This window comes from Eurosta solidaginis, chromosome 1, assembly GCF_040869045.1.
Source record: "Eurosta solidaginis isolate ZX-2024a chromosome 1, ASM4086904v1, whole genome shotgun sequence".
In the NCBI taxonomy this organism is placed as follows: Eukaryota; Metazoa; Arthropoda; class Insecta; order Diptera; family Tephritidae; genus Eurosta; species Eurosta solidaginis.
The window spans coordinates 4,633,380-4,651,006 of NC_090319.1; the positions used below are offsets into that span (position 1 = coordinate 4,633,380).

General features: G+C 35.8%; 3 protein-coding genes across 3 annotated transcripts in view; 2 read left to right on the top strand and 1 right to left on the bottom strand.

Moving 5' to 3' along the window:
* The first annotated feature begins 307 nt into the window (after window positions 1-307).
* Dpck (Dephospho-CoA kinase) overlaps window positions 308-17,627 on the top strand; it is a 435,691-nt gene continuing 418,371 nt past the window's right edge. Inside the window, exon 1 of the mRNA XM_067777884.1 lies at window positions 308-326. The gene's annotated coding sequence lies outside the window, so the exon portion shown is untranslated. The remainder of the gene's footprint in view (window positions 327-17,627) is intronic.
* On the bottom strand, window positions 6,354-9,064 carry LOC137246801 (inhibitor of growth protein 1). Its single transcript, XM_067777812.1, has 4 exons — window positions 8,495-9,064; window positions 8,039-8,401; window positions 7,427-7,977; window positions 6,354-7,347 (listed from the first exon to the last, which is right to left on the bottom strand). The coding sequence occupies exons 1-4, from the start codon at window positions 8,631-8,633 to the stop codon at window positions 7,141-7,143; spliced, it is 1,260 nt and encodes a 419-aa protein (XP_067633913.1). The 5' UTR covers window positions 8,634-9,064; the 3' UTR covers window positions 6,354-7,140.
* Window positions 9,048-17,627, top strand: part of LOC137246915 (microtubule-associated protein Jupiter-like) — a 283,516-nt gene continuing 274,936 nt past the window's right edge. The window contains exon 1 of the mRNA XM_067777978.1: window positions 9,048-9,400. Coding sequence (XP_067634079.1) covers window positions 9,345-9,400 — 56 coding nt within the window. The 5' untranslated portion in view covers window positions 9,048-9,344. The remainder of the gene's footprint in view (window positions 9,401-17,627) is intronic.

Below are 17,627 nucleotides of genomic sequence, written 5' to 3' on the forward strand. Positions count from 1 at the left end.
TAATCGGTGTAATGGTGCCATACCATAACGCTAACGCCATAACCATTCCATTGCCAACCAATTGGTTTTTGGGTTTTCGCCATATCCACAACCTAAAAATATTTGATTTGTTGAGTTTATTAATATATTTTATTTATTGTTTTGGATACCTTTTGACTAAGAGACTTATTTTTTGTAGAATCTGATTGTAATTTTTTGCGTTTTCTTCATTTTTATGAAATTTTCACGATTTTTAGGATAAGGCACCATTAATCGATCACATTGGAGATGGATATGGATATGGGTATGGTTGCGACTATGGTGTAAAGGCGGAAAAGAAAAATTTTATCTCTGTCGGGAGACATTTGCAGTTGAAGTTGGCGATTTTCATGAGGTTGTTGTAATGTTGTGGTACTCACAAAAAAAAAGTGAACATAAGTGTTTTGTGCGGATATAGTTTTGGGTAATAGTCTAATTGTTGTTGTTGTTGTAGCAGTGCTTCGCCCCACCCAACAGCCGCGACCGATCACAAATTGTCATCAATATCCTCTAATGGGAGTCCAAGGAAACTTGCTTGTTCCAACAGGGGTGGACCATAATGAAAGTCGTGTTAGAGGCGTTGGTTCCACATTACAATTAAAGAGATGGTTGGTGTCATGTGGGGATACATTGAAAGCGGGGCATACATTTTGTATGTTGGGGTTGATTCTGGATAGGTAAGAGTTTAACCTGTTACAGTATCCAGAACGAAGTTGAGCAAGAGTGACACGCGTTTCCCTGGGGAGTATGCGTTCCTCTTCCACAAGTTTTGGATACTTTTCTTTGAGTACTGGATTCACCGGGCAATTCCTGACATAAAGGTCCGACGCCTGTTGTGTGGTTGTGGACCTGCTTGTGTTTTTTTGCTTCATACGGCTGGGTTCTCAGGTGCCGTATTTCCTCAAAATGCTTACGGAGATGACTCCTTAAGCTCCTAGGCGGTGTTGGCTCAGGTTTCTGGGTATTCAACAGGAACTGTTTGGCTAGCATCTCATTTCTCTCCCTGATGGGGAGTATTCTCGCCTCATTATGTAGATGGTGTTCTGGGGACATGAGAAGACAGCCTGTGGCGATTCTGAGAGCAGTATTTTGGCAGGCCTGGAGTTTGTGGACCTGCTTGTGTTTTTTTGCTTCATACGGCTGGGTTCTCAGGTGCCGTATTTCCTCAAAATGCTTACGGAGATGACTCCTTAAGCTCCTAGGCGGTGTTGGCTCATCAATCAGATGTCTGTTTGGATGCCCAGGTTTCTGGGTATTCAACAGGAACTGTTTGGCTAGCATCTCACTTCTCTCCCTGATGGGGAGTATTCTCGCCTCATTGTGTAGATGGTGTTCTGGGGGCATAAGAAGACAGCCCGTGGCGATTCTGAGATCAGTATTTTGGCAGGCCTGTAGCTTCTTCCAGTGGGTATTTTTTAGGCTTGGCGACCATATTGGGTGACACGTAGCACGTAAACGGCTGGCCAATTGCTTCGTATGTAGTAATGAGCGTTTCTTTATCTTTTCCCCAGGTACTGCCAGCAGGGGATTTGAGAATTTTATTACGGCTCTGGATTTTCGGAACAATTGCGGCTGCGTGCTCACCAAAATGTAGCTCCTGATCAAACGTCACACCCAAGATTTTGGGGTGTAGAACAGTCGGTAGCGTAGTGCCATCGACGTGGATGTTCAAAATGGTCGACATTTGGGACGTCCATGTTGTAAATAAGGTCGCGGAAGATTTAGTCGGTGATTGGCAAATCCAAGGCCGATCTCTCTGTCCCCCCTGATGTAGATGTTAACGATATCAATGATAGTTTTTTAAAGTTACCTCCCTCGGCTGCTAATGTATGTATTTACAACTACGGTGATCGTGTAAATGTTGATGCTAGTCCTCTCGGGTTCGTTCGTGTCGATGACTGTGATGTTGTGAAAGCCATACTTTCTGTGAAGTCCACCGCTATAGGCTTAGACGGAATATGTGCAAAATTTGTGAAAATTATTCTACCCGTAATCCTGCCCCATATAACCTATTTAATAAACTCTATCCTAACCACCACTGTCTTTCCAAAATGTTGGAAAGCTGTTAAAGTTATCCCCATTCCCAAACAAAACAAAGAGTACAGGCCGATAGCCATACTGCCTTTTCTTTCGAAGGTCGTTGAGCGCATCCTACATGGGCAGATCACCACATATGTGCATGCAAATAAACTTTTAACGGACCATCAGTCCGGTTTCAGACCAAAAAGGAGCTGTACTACGGTACTTATTTCTGTGGTAGAAGATATACGGGAGCGCATAGATGATAACTTTACGGCTTTCCTAACCCTTCTTGACCACTCTAAAGCCTTTGGTAATAGTCTAGTTGAGGGGTCGACTGCTAATACGCTACCAAAAATTAATCTCGAGAACAAGAATCCGAAGGCGGAAAAGAAAAATTGTATCCCTGTCCGGAGATATTTGCAGTCGAAGTTGGCGATTTCCCTGTGGTTGTTGTTGTGTTCATACCCACAAAAAAAATTGTGCATCACCGTGGCGGTAGCCACGGTTATACCACACACCCGGACTTGGCATGGCGTAGCCCAGGGTTATTTTTTATAAGCGCGGCCGAAGGCCGCCAACGCAGAAAGGTGTTCTGCGCAAAAATACTATGGATCCGACCCCCGGTTTCGGAGGTACCCGTGGGTATTTTTTCGGTTTTTCGTAAATATCTATTGAACGCGTTAAAATTTTTATTTTCCGCCATCGGATTATTAATACTGATGTCAAGACGCGTCGTTTGACAACTGTCTCGATATTGTTGGTAGCGTATTAGCAGTCGACCCCTCAACTAGACTATTACCAAGCCTTTGACTCTGTTGAACATACCCTACTATGTAAAAAGTTGGAAAACATGTTTAATTTTTCCAGTCATGCAACCAACCTAATCAAATCTTATCTAGACGGCAGAACGCAGGCAGTATGTGTAGATAATAGAAAGTCAAACTTGTTAGACGTTTCGCGTGGTGTACCCCAAGGGTCAATCCTTGGTCCTTTGTTGTTTGTATTGTACATTAATGACCTGCCTCGTGTTCTTAAGTATTGTGACGTCCACATCTATGCTGACGATGTTCAATTGTATACGTGCTGTCCTGTCGATTGTATGAGTTTATGTATAAGTAACTTGAATCAAGACCTTAGTCAAATAGGTGTATGGGCTTCCATGAATGGTTTATGTCTAAATCCTAGAAAGTCGAAGTGCATTGTTATCCGTAGAAAGCCGCTAGCTACAAATGGCTTAAACAATATTATGTTTGAAAATTCTGTTATAGAATATGTTGACACGGCAAGAAATCTTGGCATAGTTTTTAACAAAACATTGTCCTGGAGAGACCATATCTTTAGAACCGTAGGAAAAGTGTACGGTATGCTCCGTACACTGTGGTTGACACAGTATTTCACTCCGCTACATATTCGACTACTTTTATCCAAAGCGTACTTAATACCTACGCTCCTCTACGGCTGTGAGATTTTTTCTAACTGTGACGCTGAGTAAAAAGAAGCTTAATGTTGCCTACAATAACATTGCTAGATACGTTTAGGGCTGAATAGACTTGATCACGTTTCCTGTTATTCTGCAAAGTTCCTAGACATTTCTTTTGACAATCTTTTAAAGTTTAGAACACTTATTACCTTGCATAAGATAATCTACACGAAGGAGCCTTATTACCTATATCGAAGGCTTCAATTTCTTCATTCTACGAGGACAATGGTTCTTGCACATGTTAAGCACCGTATGCTAATTCCTGAACGCCAATTCTTCGTTACTTCGATCCGTCTTTGGAACTCCCTTCCAGCCAGAATAAGACAAATAAGTAATGCACTGCATTTCAAAAAAATTAATCTTGTTCTTTAATTGACTCACCTCTCCTTCTTCAACTGACTCTCTTTACTGATCTTCTATCCATTTTTCTTGCCACCTCCTATTTCCTCAAAGGATAGAACCTAATATTAGTACTGTTCATCTTGGTTTTGATGTTTCGTTTCTAAATTGCACCGATGCCTGCCGACCACCCAGATAATTTGCGGTCCACCTTTTAAGACATGGGGGAAGGGTAGACCCTTCCAGGTCTTGCAGTAACGTGCCATGGTTGACCTTATCAAAAGCTTTTGATAGGTCTAGCGCTACGAGTACTGTGCTATGGTGGGGATTTTGATTTAAACCGCAATTTATCTGGGTGCTGATGGCATTTAGCGCGGTGGTGGTGCTATGGGGGGTCGACTGCTAATACGCTACCAAAAATATCGAGAGAGGTGTCAAACGACGCGACTAGACTTTTACCTAGTTTTGGTCTCCAAACCGGTGTTGGACACACCCAGGGTAATTTTTTACCAACCCGGAAAGATGTTCTGGTTTCGGATTATTAATACTGATGTCAAGATGCGTCGTTTGACACCTCTCTCAATATTTTTGGACGCGTATTAGCAGTGTCATGCTGTCGTAAAGAATTACCAAAAATAATATGGATACCACCCCCGGTTTCGGAGGTACCCGGGGGTCTTTTTTCGGTTTTTCGTTAATATCTTTTAAACGAGTTACAATTTATATTTTCCGCCTTCGGATTATTAATAATGATGTCAAGAGTCGTTTCATACCTCTCTTGATATTTTTGAACGCGTATTAGCAGTGTCATGCTGTCGGTAAAGAATTACCAAAAATTACCCTGGGTGGGTCCAACACCGGTTCGGAGACCAAAACAACAACATTACAGCAACCACATGAAAATCGCAATTTTCAACTGCAAATATCTCCGAAAGGAGATATTTCTTTTCCGCCTTCGGATTATTGATTATTAAAAGCTCTCTCGATATTTTTGGACGTGTATTAGCAGTGTCATGCTGTCGTATAGAATTACCGCATTCCCTCTTAGGAAAATTTTTTCTGATTAAAAAACTTTTTTTTAATTTTGAACATAGGCCCTTCAGTGTGGTAGACGGAGAACGGTACCACTACAATAGGCGGCCACCCAACTTAAGTAGGTAAGTTAATTTAGCAGACTCTTCTCTGAGCGATAACATTAGTATATACAAAAGTTTGCGATTACGCCCATTTATGTATGTATTTAACAAAAGCTCATTTCATCGGTAAAAGTCTAGTTGAGGAATCGACTGCTAATACGCGTCAAAAAATATGGTAATAGTCTAGTTGAGGGGTCGACTGCTAATACGCTACCAAAAATATCGAGAGAGGTGTCAAACGACGCGTCTTGACATCAGTATTAATAATCCGAAGGCGGATCATAAAAATTTTAACTCGTTCAAAAGATATTAACGAAAAACCGGAAAAAGACCCGTGGGTACCTCCGAAACCGGGGATCGGATCCATAGTATTTTTGCGCAGAACATCTTTCTGCGTTGGCGGCCTTCGGCCGCGATTATAAAAAATAACCCTGGGCTACGCCATGCCAAGTCCGGGTGTGTGGTATAACCGTGGCTACCGCCACGGTGATGCACAATTTTTTTTGGGGGTACAAACACAACAACAACCACATGGAAATCGCCAACTTCAAATGCAAATATCTCCGGACAGAGATAAAATTTGACACCTTCCTCGATATTTTTGGTAGCGTATTAGCAGTCGACCCCTCAACTAGACTATTACCAAAAATATCGAGAGACGTGTCAAATGACGCGTATTAATCTCGAGAACAATGATCCGAAGGCGAAAAAGAAAAATTTTATCTCTGTCCGGAGATATTTGCAGTTGAAGTTGGCGATTTTCATGTGCTTGTTGTGTTTACCCACAAAAAAAATTTTACTACCGCCACGGTTATACCACACACCCGGACTTGGCATGGCGTAACCCAGGGTTATTTTTTATAAGCGTGACCGAAGGCCGCCAACGCAGAAAGGTGTTCTGCGCAAAAATACTATGGATCCCACCCCCGGTTTCGGAGGTACCCGCGGGTCTTTTTTCGGTTTTTCGTTAATCTTTTGAACGAGTTAAAATTTTTTTTTCCGCCTTCGGATTATCAATACTGATGCCAAGACGCGTCGTTTGACACCTCTCTCGATATTTTTAGTAGCGTATTAGCAGTCGACCCCTCAACTAGACTATTACCATTTTATCTAATTAGTTTTATGTAACTACCAAAAATACATCTGCGAGTTATTTGCATTAGGAATAATTGCGAAGGTCAACTCAGCCGAAGTACAATAGCCAAGCATCGCTCCGGAGGAACCGCCTCCAAGATCACTGTACCCCTACCCGGCTTAATAATTGGCAACTCCGCCGGTGAGTGGTGTATGTGCATCGTCCGCAGAAAAATACCAAACTTCGAAAAAGATGTCCACTACAAATAATAATAACAATGTCGCATGTTTTTAATATTTAAGAAACTTCAGATTTATTTCAAAACAAAATCAACGTCAAAATTTGATATATTTTCTACGACATATTAAAGTACAAACTAAAGCTAGGTTCTTATTTTCATATTTTTATGTAGAAGGAAAGGTGTTTGTATGTATGCCAGTATCTGACGCATTGCTTGCTTGTAATAAGTTTACAGCAGGTTTAAATAAAAAAAAATTTTAAATAATAAAATCCAATTAACAAAGATTAAAAAAAAAAAAAAAATGCGATGTAATCCACCCTATTTTGCTTTTGTATACCATTTTACCTTTTCTATGTATAAAATATTTTATGTATTTACGTACTAGGTGTTGTTTATTTAATATAATGTACATACATCAAAAAAAAAAAAAAAAAAACGAAAACGACAAGAAATTGAACATTAAATATCAGAGCATAAATTAGTACCTTAACTACATTCTGAGCGCCGCATTTCCATAAAGACGAACAAGTAAAATGCAGTCTCAACTCGAAGATTTTTTGGAGCAAAAACTTGAAATCATAAAAGGAACACGTTTAAAATTAAAATAAATGCATGTTGGTTTAAGTAGTGTGTTGGGAAGAAACTTGAAGCAAGTATTTCGCTGCTACAAATGCCTTCGCTCTATGAAATAAAAAAAATGGTGTGAAAATTAACATTCTCCGTTATGCGTTCATGCGGCTGTTGAGTATAGCCTACAAGCTCTTATTGATGTTTTTCATTCTCTTATGCCAATTGTCCCAAAACTCTAAGTAAGTCTAAGTATCGCACTCTATGTTTTTTCCTCTTTTTCTTTATTATAACGTTCCAGCTCTTTAAGAAATTGAGCTTTTGGTTTCATTACGTTTGGACGATCTCCACGGCAATTCGGACAGAACCACTTTCCTTTCGGTTTCAATACTAATGAAACACATGAAAAATGGAACCATTCTATGGGGCATAGGTCATTATCGCAGAGTATCATTTCGCCAAACGATATCTGTTAAGAGGTATAAGTAAAAAGTTATCTTTAGGCAAACCTCTTATATGCTATGAAATGTCCACGAATTTGTACATACCTGATTGCAAACACAATATGTCGGTTCGTCCGGATCAATTGGGTCCGGTGGTGGCGTCTCTTCACGTAAATTCGCCTGTGCTGACACCTGACCACCGCGTGTCTTGCGTTTCTTTTTCTTGCCAGAACTGCTACCACTTGCAGCCGCACCAGTACCCGATGTATTTCCACCAGCCGCACCCCCACTGCCACCACTGTTTTGATGTTGTACATTGTGCTTCTTCTGTCCACCGCCACCAGCACCTGATGACTTTTGACCCGTTTGCCGATCATTGCCAACACCTCCATTACTTCCACCACCACCACCTTCATTGGCCGAATTCGATTCGTTCCCGCCAAATTCTCCAACGTTGCTGTTAGTTGTTACACTCTCATTACGTCTACGCGAACGTTTACTTGCTGAGCGTGGATTTTCAATATTTGATAAAATTGCAGCACTAATATTGCTGGTACCATTGGCGGTGCCACTACCTGTCGTACCATTACTTGCATGGCTAGATCGTTCGGAATTCGGCGTTGAGCCACCACCTCCCGCACCACCGGACGATCCACCTGTGTGATTTGGTATTGTAGTGCTCAATTAAAATTCTAACCACATGTTTTCATTGCTTACCATTTGTACAATATGCGCTAACTTCACGTGTAGGGCTTGTATTTCGCGCCTGTTTTACTGGTGTGGGTCCAACGATATCGTCAACCTGTTGTAATTGTTCAATCCGACTCTGTTGGTGTTGCATTTCCTCCTTAATATCCAGATTCTTTTGGTCGGTATCAAGTTGTCGAGTTTTATAATCGATCAGCTCCTGTAGCAAGTTAACAATTTGCATTTTTTCATCGCCCAGTTCTTGTGCTTGTATAAGGCTCTGCTGCATCCGTGCTATCGCTCGAGCACGTCTGGTACAATGTGCATCACTTGGATTGATATTTTGTAAAGAGCGCCACAAATCATAATAATGATCAACGTCACGAAGAAGGCCTAAAAGTTTAAAAGGAAAATATATGCCAATTATATAGCGGGGGCGCTCTATTACCCAATGTTATGTATGTATTACACAAAAATAAAACTTACTTCTGTACTGAACATCAATATCCCTTATTCGTGATAATTGTCGTTGAACATCGTCTGGAAGATTCTCTACTGAATCTATGTAATTATCGACGTATGTAGCTGAGTAGAGCAGTGCCTCAGTGGAAACGGGATTCAACATTTTGTTGCTAATGTTTCTACTTGCAGGAACCACATTAAAAAACGAATTTTTCTACTCGCAGGAAAGTATTACGGCGAACGTGATTACTTGTTACTTTTGAAATGCACAAAATGTACAGATATCAGATAATTTCAATATATTTTGACAGTATTTTGAAGAAAATCTCTAAACTTCCTTATTTGTGAAATTTCTTTGACTTATTTGTGGAAAGTATCAGTGGTCCTCTTTCGTCGACTGTACTAACATATATTCCACATGCCACGCAGGGTTGCAAAGCACAAAAATCCATCAATTTCTCTGTAATTATCAAAAAAAATCGATGGAAAATTTAGTAATCAAATGCCCACAATCGATTGTTTGGGGATGTGTTAATCGTGTATCACTAGGCTTTTGCCGGTTATTTGATTTCATTCACGTTGCGTCTTTTGTACCATTCGGTCGATCGTTTGCTTTTGTTCATTGGGTTAAATTGCTTTTATCCGGTTTATATTCCTTGGTTGGTTGGTTGCATTTCATTTTGTACAACTGCATCGTAAAGGATTGTGTAAAGTGTTGAAGAGTCTATACAAGAAGAAAATTGTAACCTCAAAAGTGTTAACCGACTACCGGAAACCGGTAAATAATAAAATTTCAGTTGCCAAGAGCGTGCAAATTCTATCCACAAAGTTTTCTCATTTTTTGTATCGCGTATACTAAAAAATATCAATCAAAATGATTAACAACAGCAACTTTGCCGGCATCACTGACAACAACAAACCTTCTAGCAAGTAAGTACTAAAATCTTAAAATGCATGCATACTTTTTCATTACAGCTTATTTTAAAGTTTGTTGATGCTGTGAATTGTGGAAATTTGTCTTAGTATTTAGTCCACTTTGCCAATTTTTTCATATCCTTTTTACATCATATTTGACAACGCATGTGCATGAAAGTATGAAAAATGTGATAATAAAATGTCTGCGATTGCGCTACTTACTATTTATATGTATACATGAAGCACAAAGGGAATTTAACTGTGAAAGTGTGATAAAGTGAAACACAAAAAAGGAATAAGACATCCCTGCTGGAAATTTTGTACTGGCTGGTTCTCCTCCAGATGGCAAGAAAACGCTTAAGAATTTTGAAAATTTTTGATTTGAAAATGTTTTGATAAAAGTCTAGTGAGGGGTCGACTACTAATACGCGTCCAAAAATATCGAGGTGTCAAAAGACGCGTATTGACCTCGACAACAATAATCCGAAGGCGTAAAATAAAAATTTTAACTGGTTAAAAGGATATTAACGAAAAGCCGAAAACTGACCCCGGGTCCCTTCGAAACAGGGATTCGGATCCATAGTATTTTTGCCAATAATAGCTAAAAAACGGCCAAAGATATTGGGTTGCCAACGGTAGCACTTTTCACTCATGACTACAAATACAAACACTAAATTTTAATTTTTATTTCTGTCCATGATGCAATCATGTGATAGTATAATCGATGAACCTCTTTGTCTGGTCTGCCTTTTTCTATACCTTCATGTAGAAAATTATAACTTTTATTTAAAGGATATTTTTTTGGCTCGGATCTGCATCCAAAATAAAAATCTGTGTGCATCAATTGACAGAAATATGAATATAAAGCCCAATCGTATTCTAAAAAAAATTCCTTGTCACTTCTCCCTTTCCTCCTATTCTGAACAGTGTTCGAAAAAGCGGAAACCGGCTATGGGAGAAAAGTAGGTATTATGAATGTGAGTGTGAGGGAGATTTCTCTGCCATTTCTTAGGAGTTTTTTCACTTGCTAAATTAAAGGTAATGCATCAAAATAGTTATAGGAAATTGGTTCTTTTAAGAAAGAACACTTATTTGTACAAATTTGTGCTAAAATATGTACATTCTACCACAATATTCTTTATTTTAAGTCGAAAAGTATGTATATCCATCCAGAAATTGCGCAAGAATTTTTTATGAAGGGTTAAATAGATTTTGGCGTATGACCAAAGACGAATTGAACTCGACTTGGCCGTGTAGGGTCTTTATTAAGTTGTTTATTTTATTTATATTAATACTTTTACTTTCTTACTTGTGATTTTTCAATTGTTTTAAAATAATTAAGTTACCTTTTTTTAAATGAAAATTTTTGAAGTTATCAAAATGAGAAAATTTTGGAGTTTATAAAATTTTGTTAAACAAACTGATTTTTGAATAATGTAAATAAAAAAAATCTAAATTCAAAATCAAATTCTTTAAACTAAACAAATCCGTTATGACTGTGGGTAATAATGGAGTTAATAATCAATCGTCCCACCGTCTGATCATATTTGATAAATTCAATAAATTAAATTTTTTAATTGATACAGGTGCTATAGTTTCAGATATTCCTTCTTCAAAATTTAAAACTTATAAACGTTTTTCTGACCTTAAACTTTCGGCAGCTAATGGATCTAGGATAGAAACTTTTGGAACAAAACTTTTAAAAATTGATTTAAGTCTTAGAAGAGATTTTGAATTCCCTTTCATTCTTGCAGATATTTCTACTCCCATTATCGGTGCAAATTTTTTAGAAAAATTTGGTATTTTGGTAGATATTAAAAATAAAGAAATTACAGATTTGAAAACAAAAATAAAAGTTTCTGGATCTTCTGGTTTTTGCGATATATTTTCCCTTAAGATTCCTATTTCAGAAAATAAATTTACAAATATTTTAAATGAATTTCCTCTTATTACGTGTGAACCTAATTATACTGAAAAAGTACATCACAAAACAGTTCACCGAATAGAAATAAAAGGAGTATCTCCTTTTTCTAAACCTCGTCGCCTAGATCCTATTAAATTAAAAATAGCAAAAACTGAATTTGATTTTTTAGTCAAAACTGGTATATGTAGACCTTCTAACTCTCACATCGCTTCTCCACTCCATCTGGTCCCTAAGAAAGATCCAAATGACTGGAGACCTTGTGGAGATTACAGACGACTTAATTTTATAACAATACCAGATAGGTATCCCTTACCTCATATTCATGACCTTAACATAGATTTAAAAAATAAAAAGATATTTTCAAAAATTGACCTCATTCGTGCATATCACCAAATACCAATGGCAGAAGAAGATATTCACAAAACAGCTATAACAACTCCATTCGGAATGTTTGAATTCGTACGAATGCCATTTGGATTACGAAATAGTGCTCAAACATTTCAACGTTTCATAAACGAAGTATTTTCAGGTTAGATTTTGTCTTTGTCTATATTGACGACATATTAGTAGCTAGTAACAATGAGGAAGAACATATAGAACATTTAAAAACAGTTTTTAAAAGACTTTAGAAATATAATTTAAATATTAAACCCTTCAAAATGTATTTTCGGAGTTGAAAAATTGGACTTTCTAAGTTATGAAATTTCTAGTGAAGGAATCAGGCCTTCTTTTGAACGAGTTGAAATAATTTCTAATTTTGAAAAAACTCTCTCAATTAATAAATTACAAAAATGTTTAGGTATGGTGAATTATTACCATAGATATATTAAAATGTTAGCAAAAGAACTTAGTCCACTACATGAAATGTTAAATTTTGCTATCAAAAATAAACTTAAAGAATTAAATTGGACAAAAAAAACTACTTCAGCTTTTGAAAATGTTAAGAAACTTTTTACACAAAAAACACTACTCACTCACTTTGATAAAAATGGTCAACTATCACTTGCTGTAGATGCATCAAATGTTGCAATTGGACCAGTTCTACAACAAATAAGTAACAACTTCTTAGAACCACTTGCATATTTTTCAAGAAAATTAACTCAAACTGAAATAAATTACTCTACTTTTGATAGAGAACTTCTAGCAATATACAACTCTATTAAACACTTTAGACATTTTCTTGAAGGAAGAACATTTACTATATACACTGATCATAAACCTTTAACACATGTTTTAAATTCAAAAACAGACAGATCACCTCGTCAAACTCGTCATCTTGAATACATTGCACAATTCACCAATGATATTCAATACATTTCTGGCAAAAATAATACAGTAGCTGATACTCTCTCACGGATTCCAGATATTAATACAATTTTAACAAAAGATATTAATTTTCAAACATTATATGATGAACAACAAAAAGATGAAATTCTTAAAAAATTTATTTCAGATCTTAGTTCCAAAAATATTTTAAAAGAAATTAATATTCCTCTTCTAAATCTCAATATTTGGTGTGACATTACTCAAAAACCTTTTAGACCATATGTTCCTAATTCAATGAGAAAAATTATATTTGACAAAATTCATTGTTTATCTCACCCAAGTGTTCTAACAACTAGACGTCTCATACAATCTAAATATTTTTGGCCAGAAATGCGTAAGGAAATTAAATTAACTATTAGTTGTATCAATTGTCAAAAATGTAAAATTTCTAAATATACGAAAAGTCCTATTCAAAAAATTGATATTCCTTCAGGAAGATTTGAACATATACATATGGATCTAGTCGGTCCACTACCTATATCTAAAGAAAATCGGTATATATTGACTATTATCGATAGACATACACGTTGGCCAGAAGCATATCCATTAAAAGATATTTCAGCAAAAACAGTATCAACTACATTTGTTCAAAATTATGTTCCTCGTTTCGGTATTCCACTCAAAATTACATTAGATCAAGGTTCACTATTTACATCTAAATTATTCACTGAATTAACTGTTTTATTAGGGGCTCATAAAATTCACACTTCTCCATATCACCCACAGTCAAATGGAATGATTGAAAGATTTCATAGAACTTTAAAAACTGCAATTACAGCTTCGGACGACTCCACACATTGGTCAGAGATTTTACCTTGGATACTTTTAGGTTTACGAACTTCTATTAAAGAAGATTTGACATGCTCTTCCGCTGAACTTGTATATGGACAAACAATTAGACTTCCTGGTGACTTAGTTGTTTCTAATTATAATAATGATATTGATAACACAAATGAAACTCTTACTAAACTTAGAAAACATTTCTCAATTATTCGATCAAAAATAACTCATCATATCAAAGAAAATGATTTTATTCCCAAAAATTTAGACACTTGTGAATACGTATTTCTTAAAGTTATTCATAAGTCTAATTTACAACCACCTTACGAGGGACCATTTAAAGTTATTTCCAGACAAAATAAAACATTCAAAATTCAACATGGTAATACTATTAAAACTGTTTCCATAGATTTACTTAAACCTGCACATAAAATTATGACTAATACACGAAACAAAAATACACTACACTCCACAAAAAAAATTTCATTTAACATTAATTAATATTTAATTTTATTGATCGTTTCACTGGAGGGGGAGTAAATGTAGGGTCTTTATTAAGTTGTTTATTTTATTTATATTAATACTTTTACTTGTTTCTTACTTGTGATTTTTCAATTGTTTTAAAATAATTAAGTTACCTTTTTTTAAATGAAAATTTTTGAAGTTATCAAAATAAGAAAATTTTGGAGTTTATAAAATTTTGTTAAACAAACTGATTTTTAAATAATTAAATAAAAATATTTATATTAAAATAGTTTATTTTAAATACTAGCTATAGGCCGCCAGAAAATTTCTTTGCTGAATGGAAGCAGGCAACTCCGGCGGATTTGTGTTATCAATGAATACCACATGAAATGCAATACTGTGCATTGTTTATATTTTGTTTCTTAATTTCAAACAAATTCGCAACAATAGTTAAACTTTTCAATAGTTTAAACAAAATAAGAAATGCGCAACGTAATTGCAATTGACAAAACAGCTGACTTCGAAAATTCGACATTCCTATTCCCCAATTATTGTTCTTTTGGAGAAAAGAATTGGAGGAATTGGAGGAATTTTTCCGCGGGAAAAAATAATGTGCAAGAAAGAAATTCCGAGGGAATATTTAGAATTGGGCTGATAGTATTTCTAGAAGGCTGTAGAAATAATAACATATTTATTCCATGTTTGTTGGATAAACAAAATTCAGCTGTTGCCGTATCTAAAAATTCTCTAGATGATAAAAACTCAATGGTGCCAAAAAACAAAAAGCCTATCCCAAAGGTGTCCTTAAACTGACTGAAAAACTGTTACAGTGCAAAATCAATTTTTGAATAGGTATTTTATTTTGTTTAGTTTTTGATTTTGTTCGGAGATTGATTTTTAAATATGAATAAAAAAATTATGGCCGAACAGAAGGGGAGAATGGTTATACCTTTTAGGTGTTTTTCTCATGCCCTTGACGCTGCGTCCGCTCTAAAAACGTTTGTTTTCTTCGAAACATTGATTGCCATTTAAAATTAACGATCGTTGAAGACGCAATGATGGCGCAAACGCCGTCTATCGTCTAGGCGTTATCGCAGTTGTTGTAATTCTCATTATTGTATGCTTTGTTATAAACTTGTCCGTTGTCCAAAACTGAAAAAGAAATGTTTAAAAACATGTGGGTTGAACCCACGGGCTCGTTCAGCATTTTAAACAACAGAATTGTTTCTTCTTTCATGATAAATGCGTGTTATATTTAGTAATTGTTGCGCCCTACCTATCCATCACTTCTTATTTTCCGCCTGGCAGCCACCTTGGCCCGGTTCGAGCAGTTTATTATTGATCTTCCAAAAAAAAAAAAAATGATTTTTTAGGTTGCCACTATCGAATTTATCGTTGGTAGTGCCCAGCGTTTTTTAGATATCCTACTTATGTAAGACAACCGAAAAAAAATTTAAGTTAGCATTGTTCATCCATTCATCGGTAGATCGGGGGTCATCGTTTAGAGAAAAATGTTGTAATAAATTTTAGCAAACTCCCACTCAGCATTTAGGTGATTCAATTTTGAATTTCCCTACATATCAATACAATTTGATTACTCTTTCTGACTAAATTATGAGTTATCATACAATTGAACAAACGAAATAATCAAATATGAATACTTTTGATGATGAAAACCTAAAAAGCATTTGTCGATCACTTTTTGAAATCATTTTTGAAGTCCTTTAATGACTAAATTTTAATATTTCATAAAAACCAACAAAAAGAATAATCAAATATGCTTACTTTTGATGATCAAAAACTGAATATAGTTTTTCAATCACATTTTATAATCATATTTGAATTAAATGTATTTACTTTAGGTGATCAAAAATTTATAATCATTTTTCATTCAGCTTTCTGAATCTTTTATGAATATATGTATTTGTTAACTGAATATTGAATTTTATACTTGTTGAAATTTTACTTTTCATTAAAAATTTTATTTTTTTCACATACACATATTTTTTCAGTCATGAAGCTAAGAAAAAATATATAAAAATTTTATTATTTATGCAAAAGATATTCTCCAAGACAAAAATAATGTAATGCTGCTCGTGAACGAAGATTTCCCCAACCATTTCTCCCCTTCAGCTTCCCAGAAAATACATAATGATTGGACAATACATAGGTTGTGAGCTATTTGAACCCCAGGTAAGTGAAACTACCTTGACATACCTGGATACGGCTTCAACATCCCGTATCGTATCCGTATTTTAAGATGCAGACCATAATGCTGATATTAGATGTTGTAGTCGCAGGTGTATATCGGTCAAGCTTGTTTGCGAGTTAGCTGTGGTTCGAATAGCTCACTTTCGCATGCTTTCTTGCCCTGATGAAATAAGATTATTATGTAGTATCCTATTTTGAATGAGATATGAAGAATAAACGCATTATAATGGCATTCAAAAATGATTCAAAAATCTCAACCAAAACGATTGAAATATATTCACGAATATGATCAGAAAATAACTGAATGACTCTGAAAAGCAGTCAAATATTACTCTAAAACTATTAAAGCTCAATTTTACAATGATATCAAATATGAATAAAAAGCGTTTCGAAACAGGAATAATAAATGATTATTCAAGAATAATCACATTTATGGCACATTTTTCTCACTACGTTAATTTTGGAACAGAAAATGCTTTTAAATTTGAACGTTTTAATCATCTTGGGGTATGATATTTAAATATTTTTTGATCAAAATTTTCAAAAAATGCTGGCTGGGCTACTTCTTTTGACCGCGACTAATACTACTGTAAAAAAATTTATTTCAAAATTAAGTCTGTGTGCGAGTTGGCAGTGAAAATAAAAAATTTAGAATTTTTTCAGCATACTTTTCAACCATGGTTCAATTATGTACAGGTTGGCTCATCTCATCAGCTGATTTTATTTATGTCATTGCATGGTCGAAGGGATTGTCAAAAGGAGATGGCAAACTCAAAATGAAACCAACCCATTGGCAACATTTTACTTACACATACAAAAACTGCTAAGTTTTATGTTTCCATTCCATACCATTCGCACCAACACCAATACACAGATTTTGACAATTTGAACAGACATATTTTGTTGCTTTACAGATGAGCCAACCTGTATATAGTTGAACCATGCTTTTCAACCTAAATTGTTATGTCAAATATGAAAAAAACAAAAATTAAGTGTTTGCTTATTTAAAATATATATATTTGTGAAAGTATGTCTGTATGTATGTTTGGACTTGCAGTCTAAACCGCAGAATGGAATCGAACGAAATTTTGCCATGACATACCTTGAGTGCGTCAATCTATGGTGGGCTATATAAAAAAGGTTTTCGACAAGGGGGCGTGGCACCTCCCATACAACTGGAATTTTTCGTAGTCAATATATCTGAAAGTATTAAGGATAGACGACTGAAATTAGGTGAGTGGTGAGAGAGACCAATCCCTACCCCTCCAGAAAAACTGGGTATAACGAAAGAGGGGGCGTGGCACCTCCCATACAACTGAAATTTTTCGTTGTCAATATATCTGAAAGTAATTAAAGCTAGACGACTGAATCTAGGTGAGGAGGTATATAAGACTAATCCCTACGGGAAAAATTGGGGATAGCGAAAAAGGGGCGTGGCATCTCCCATACAACTGAAATTTTTCGTTGTCAATATATCTGAAAATAATTAAAGCTAGACGACTGAAACTAGGTGAGGAGGTATATAAGACTAATCCC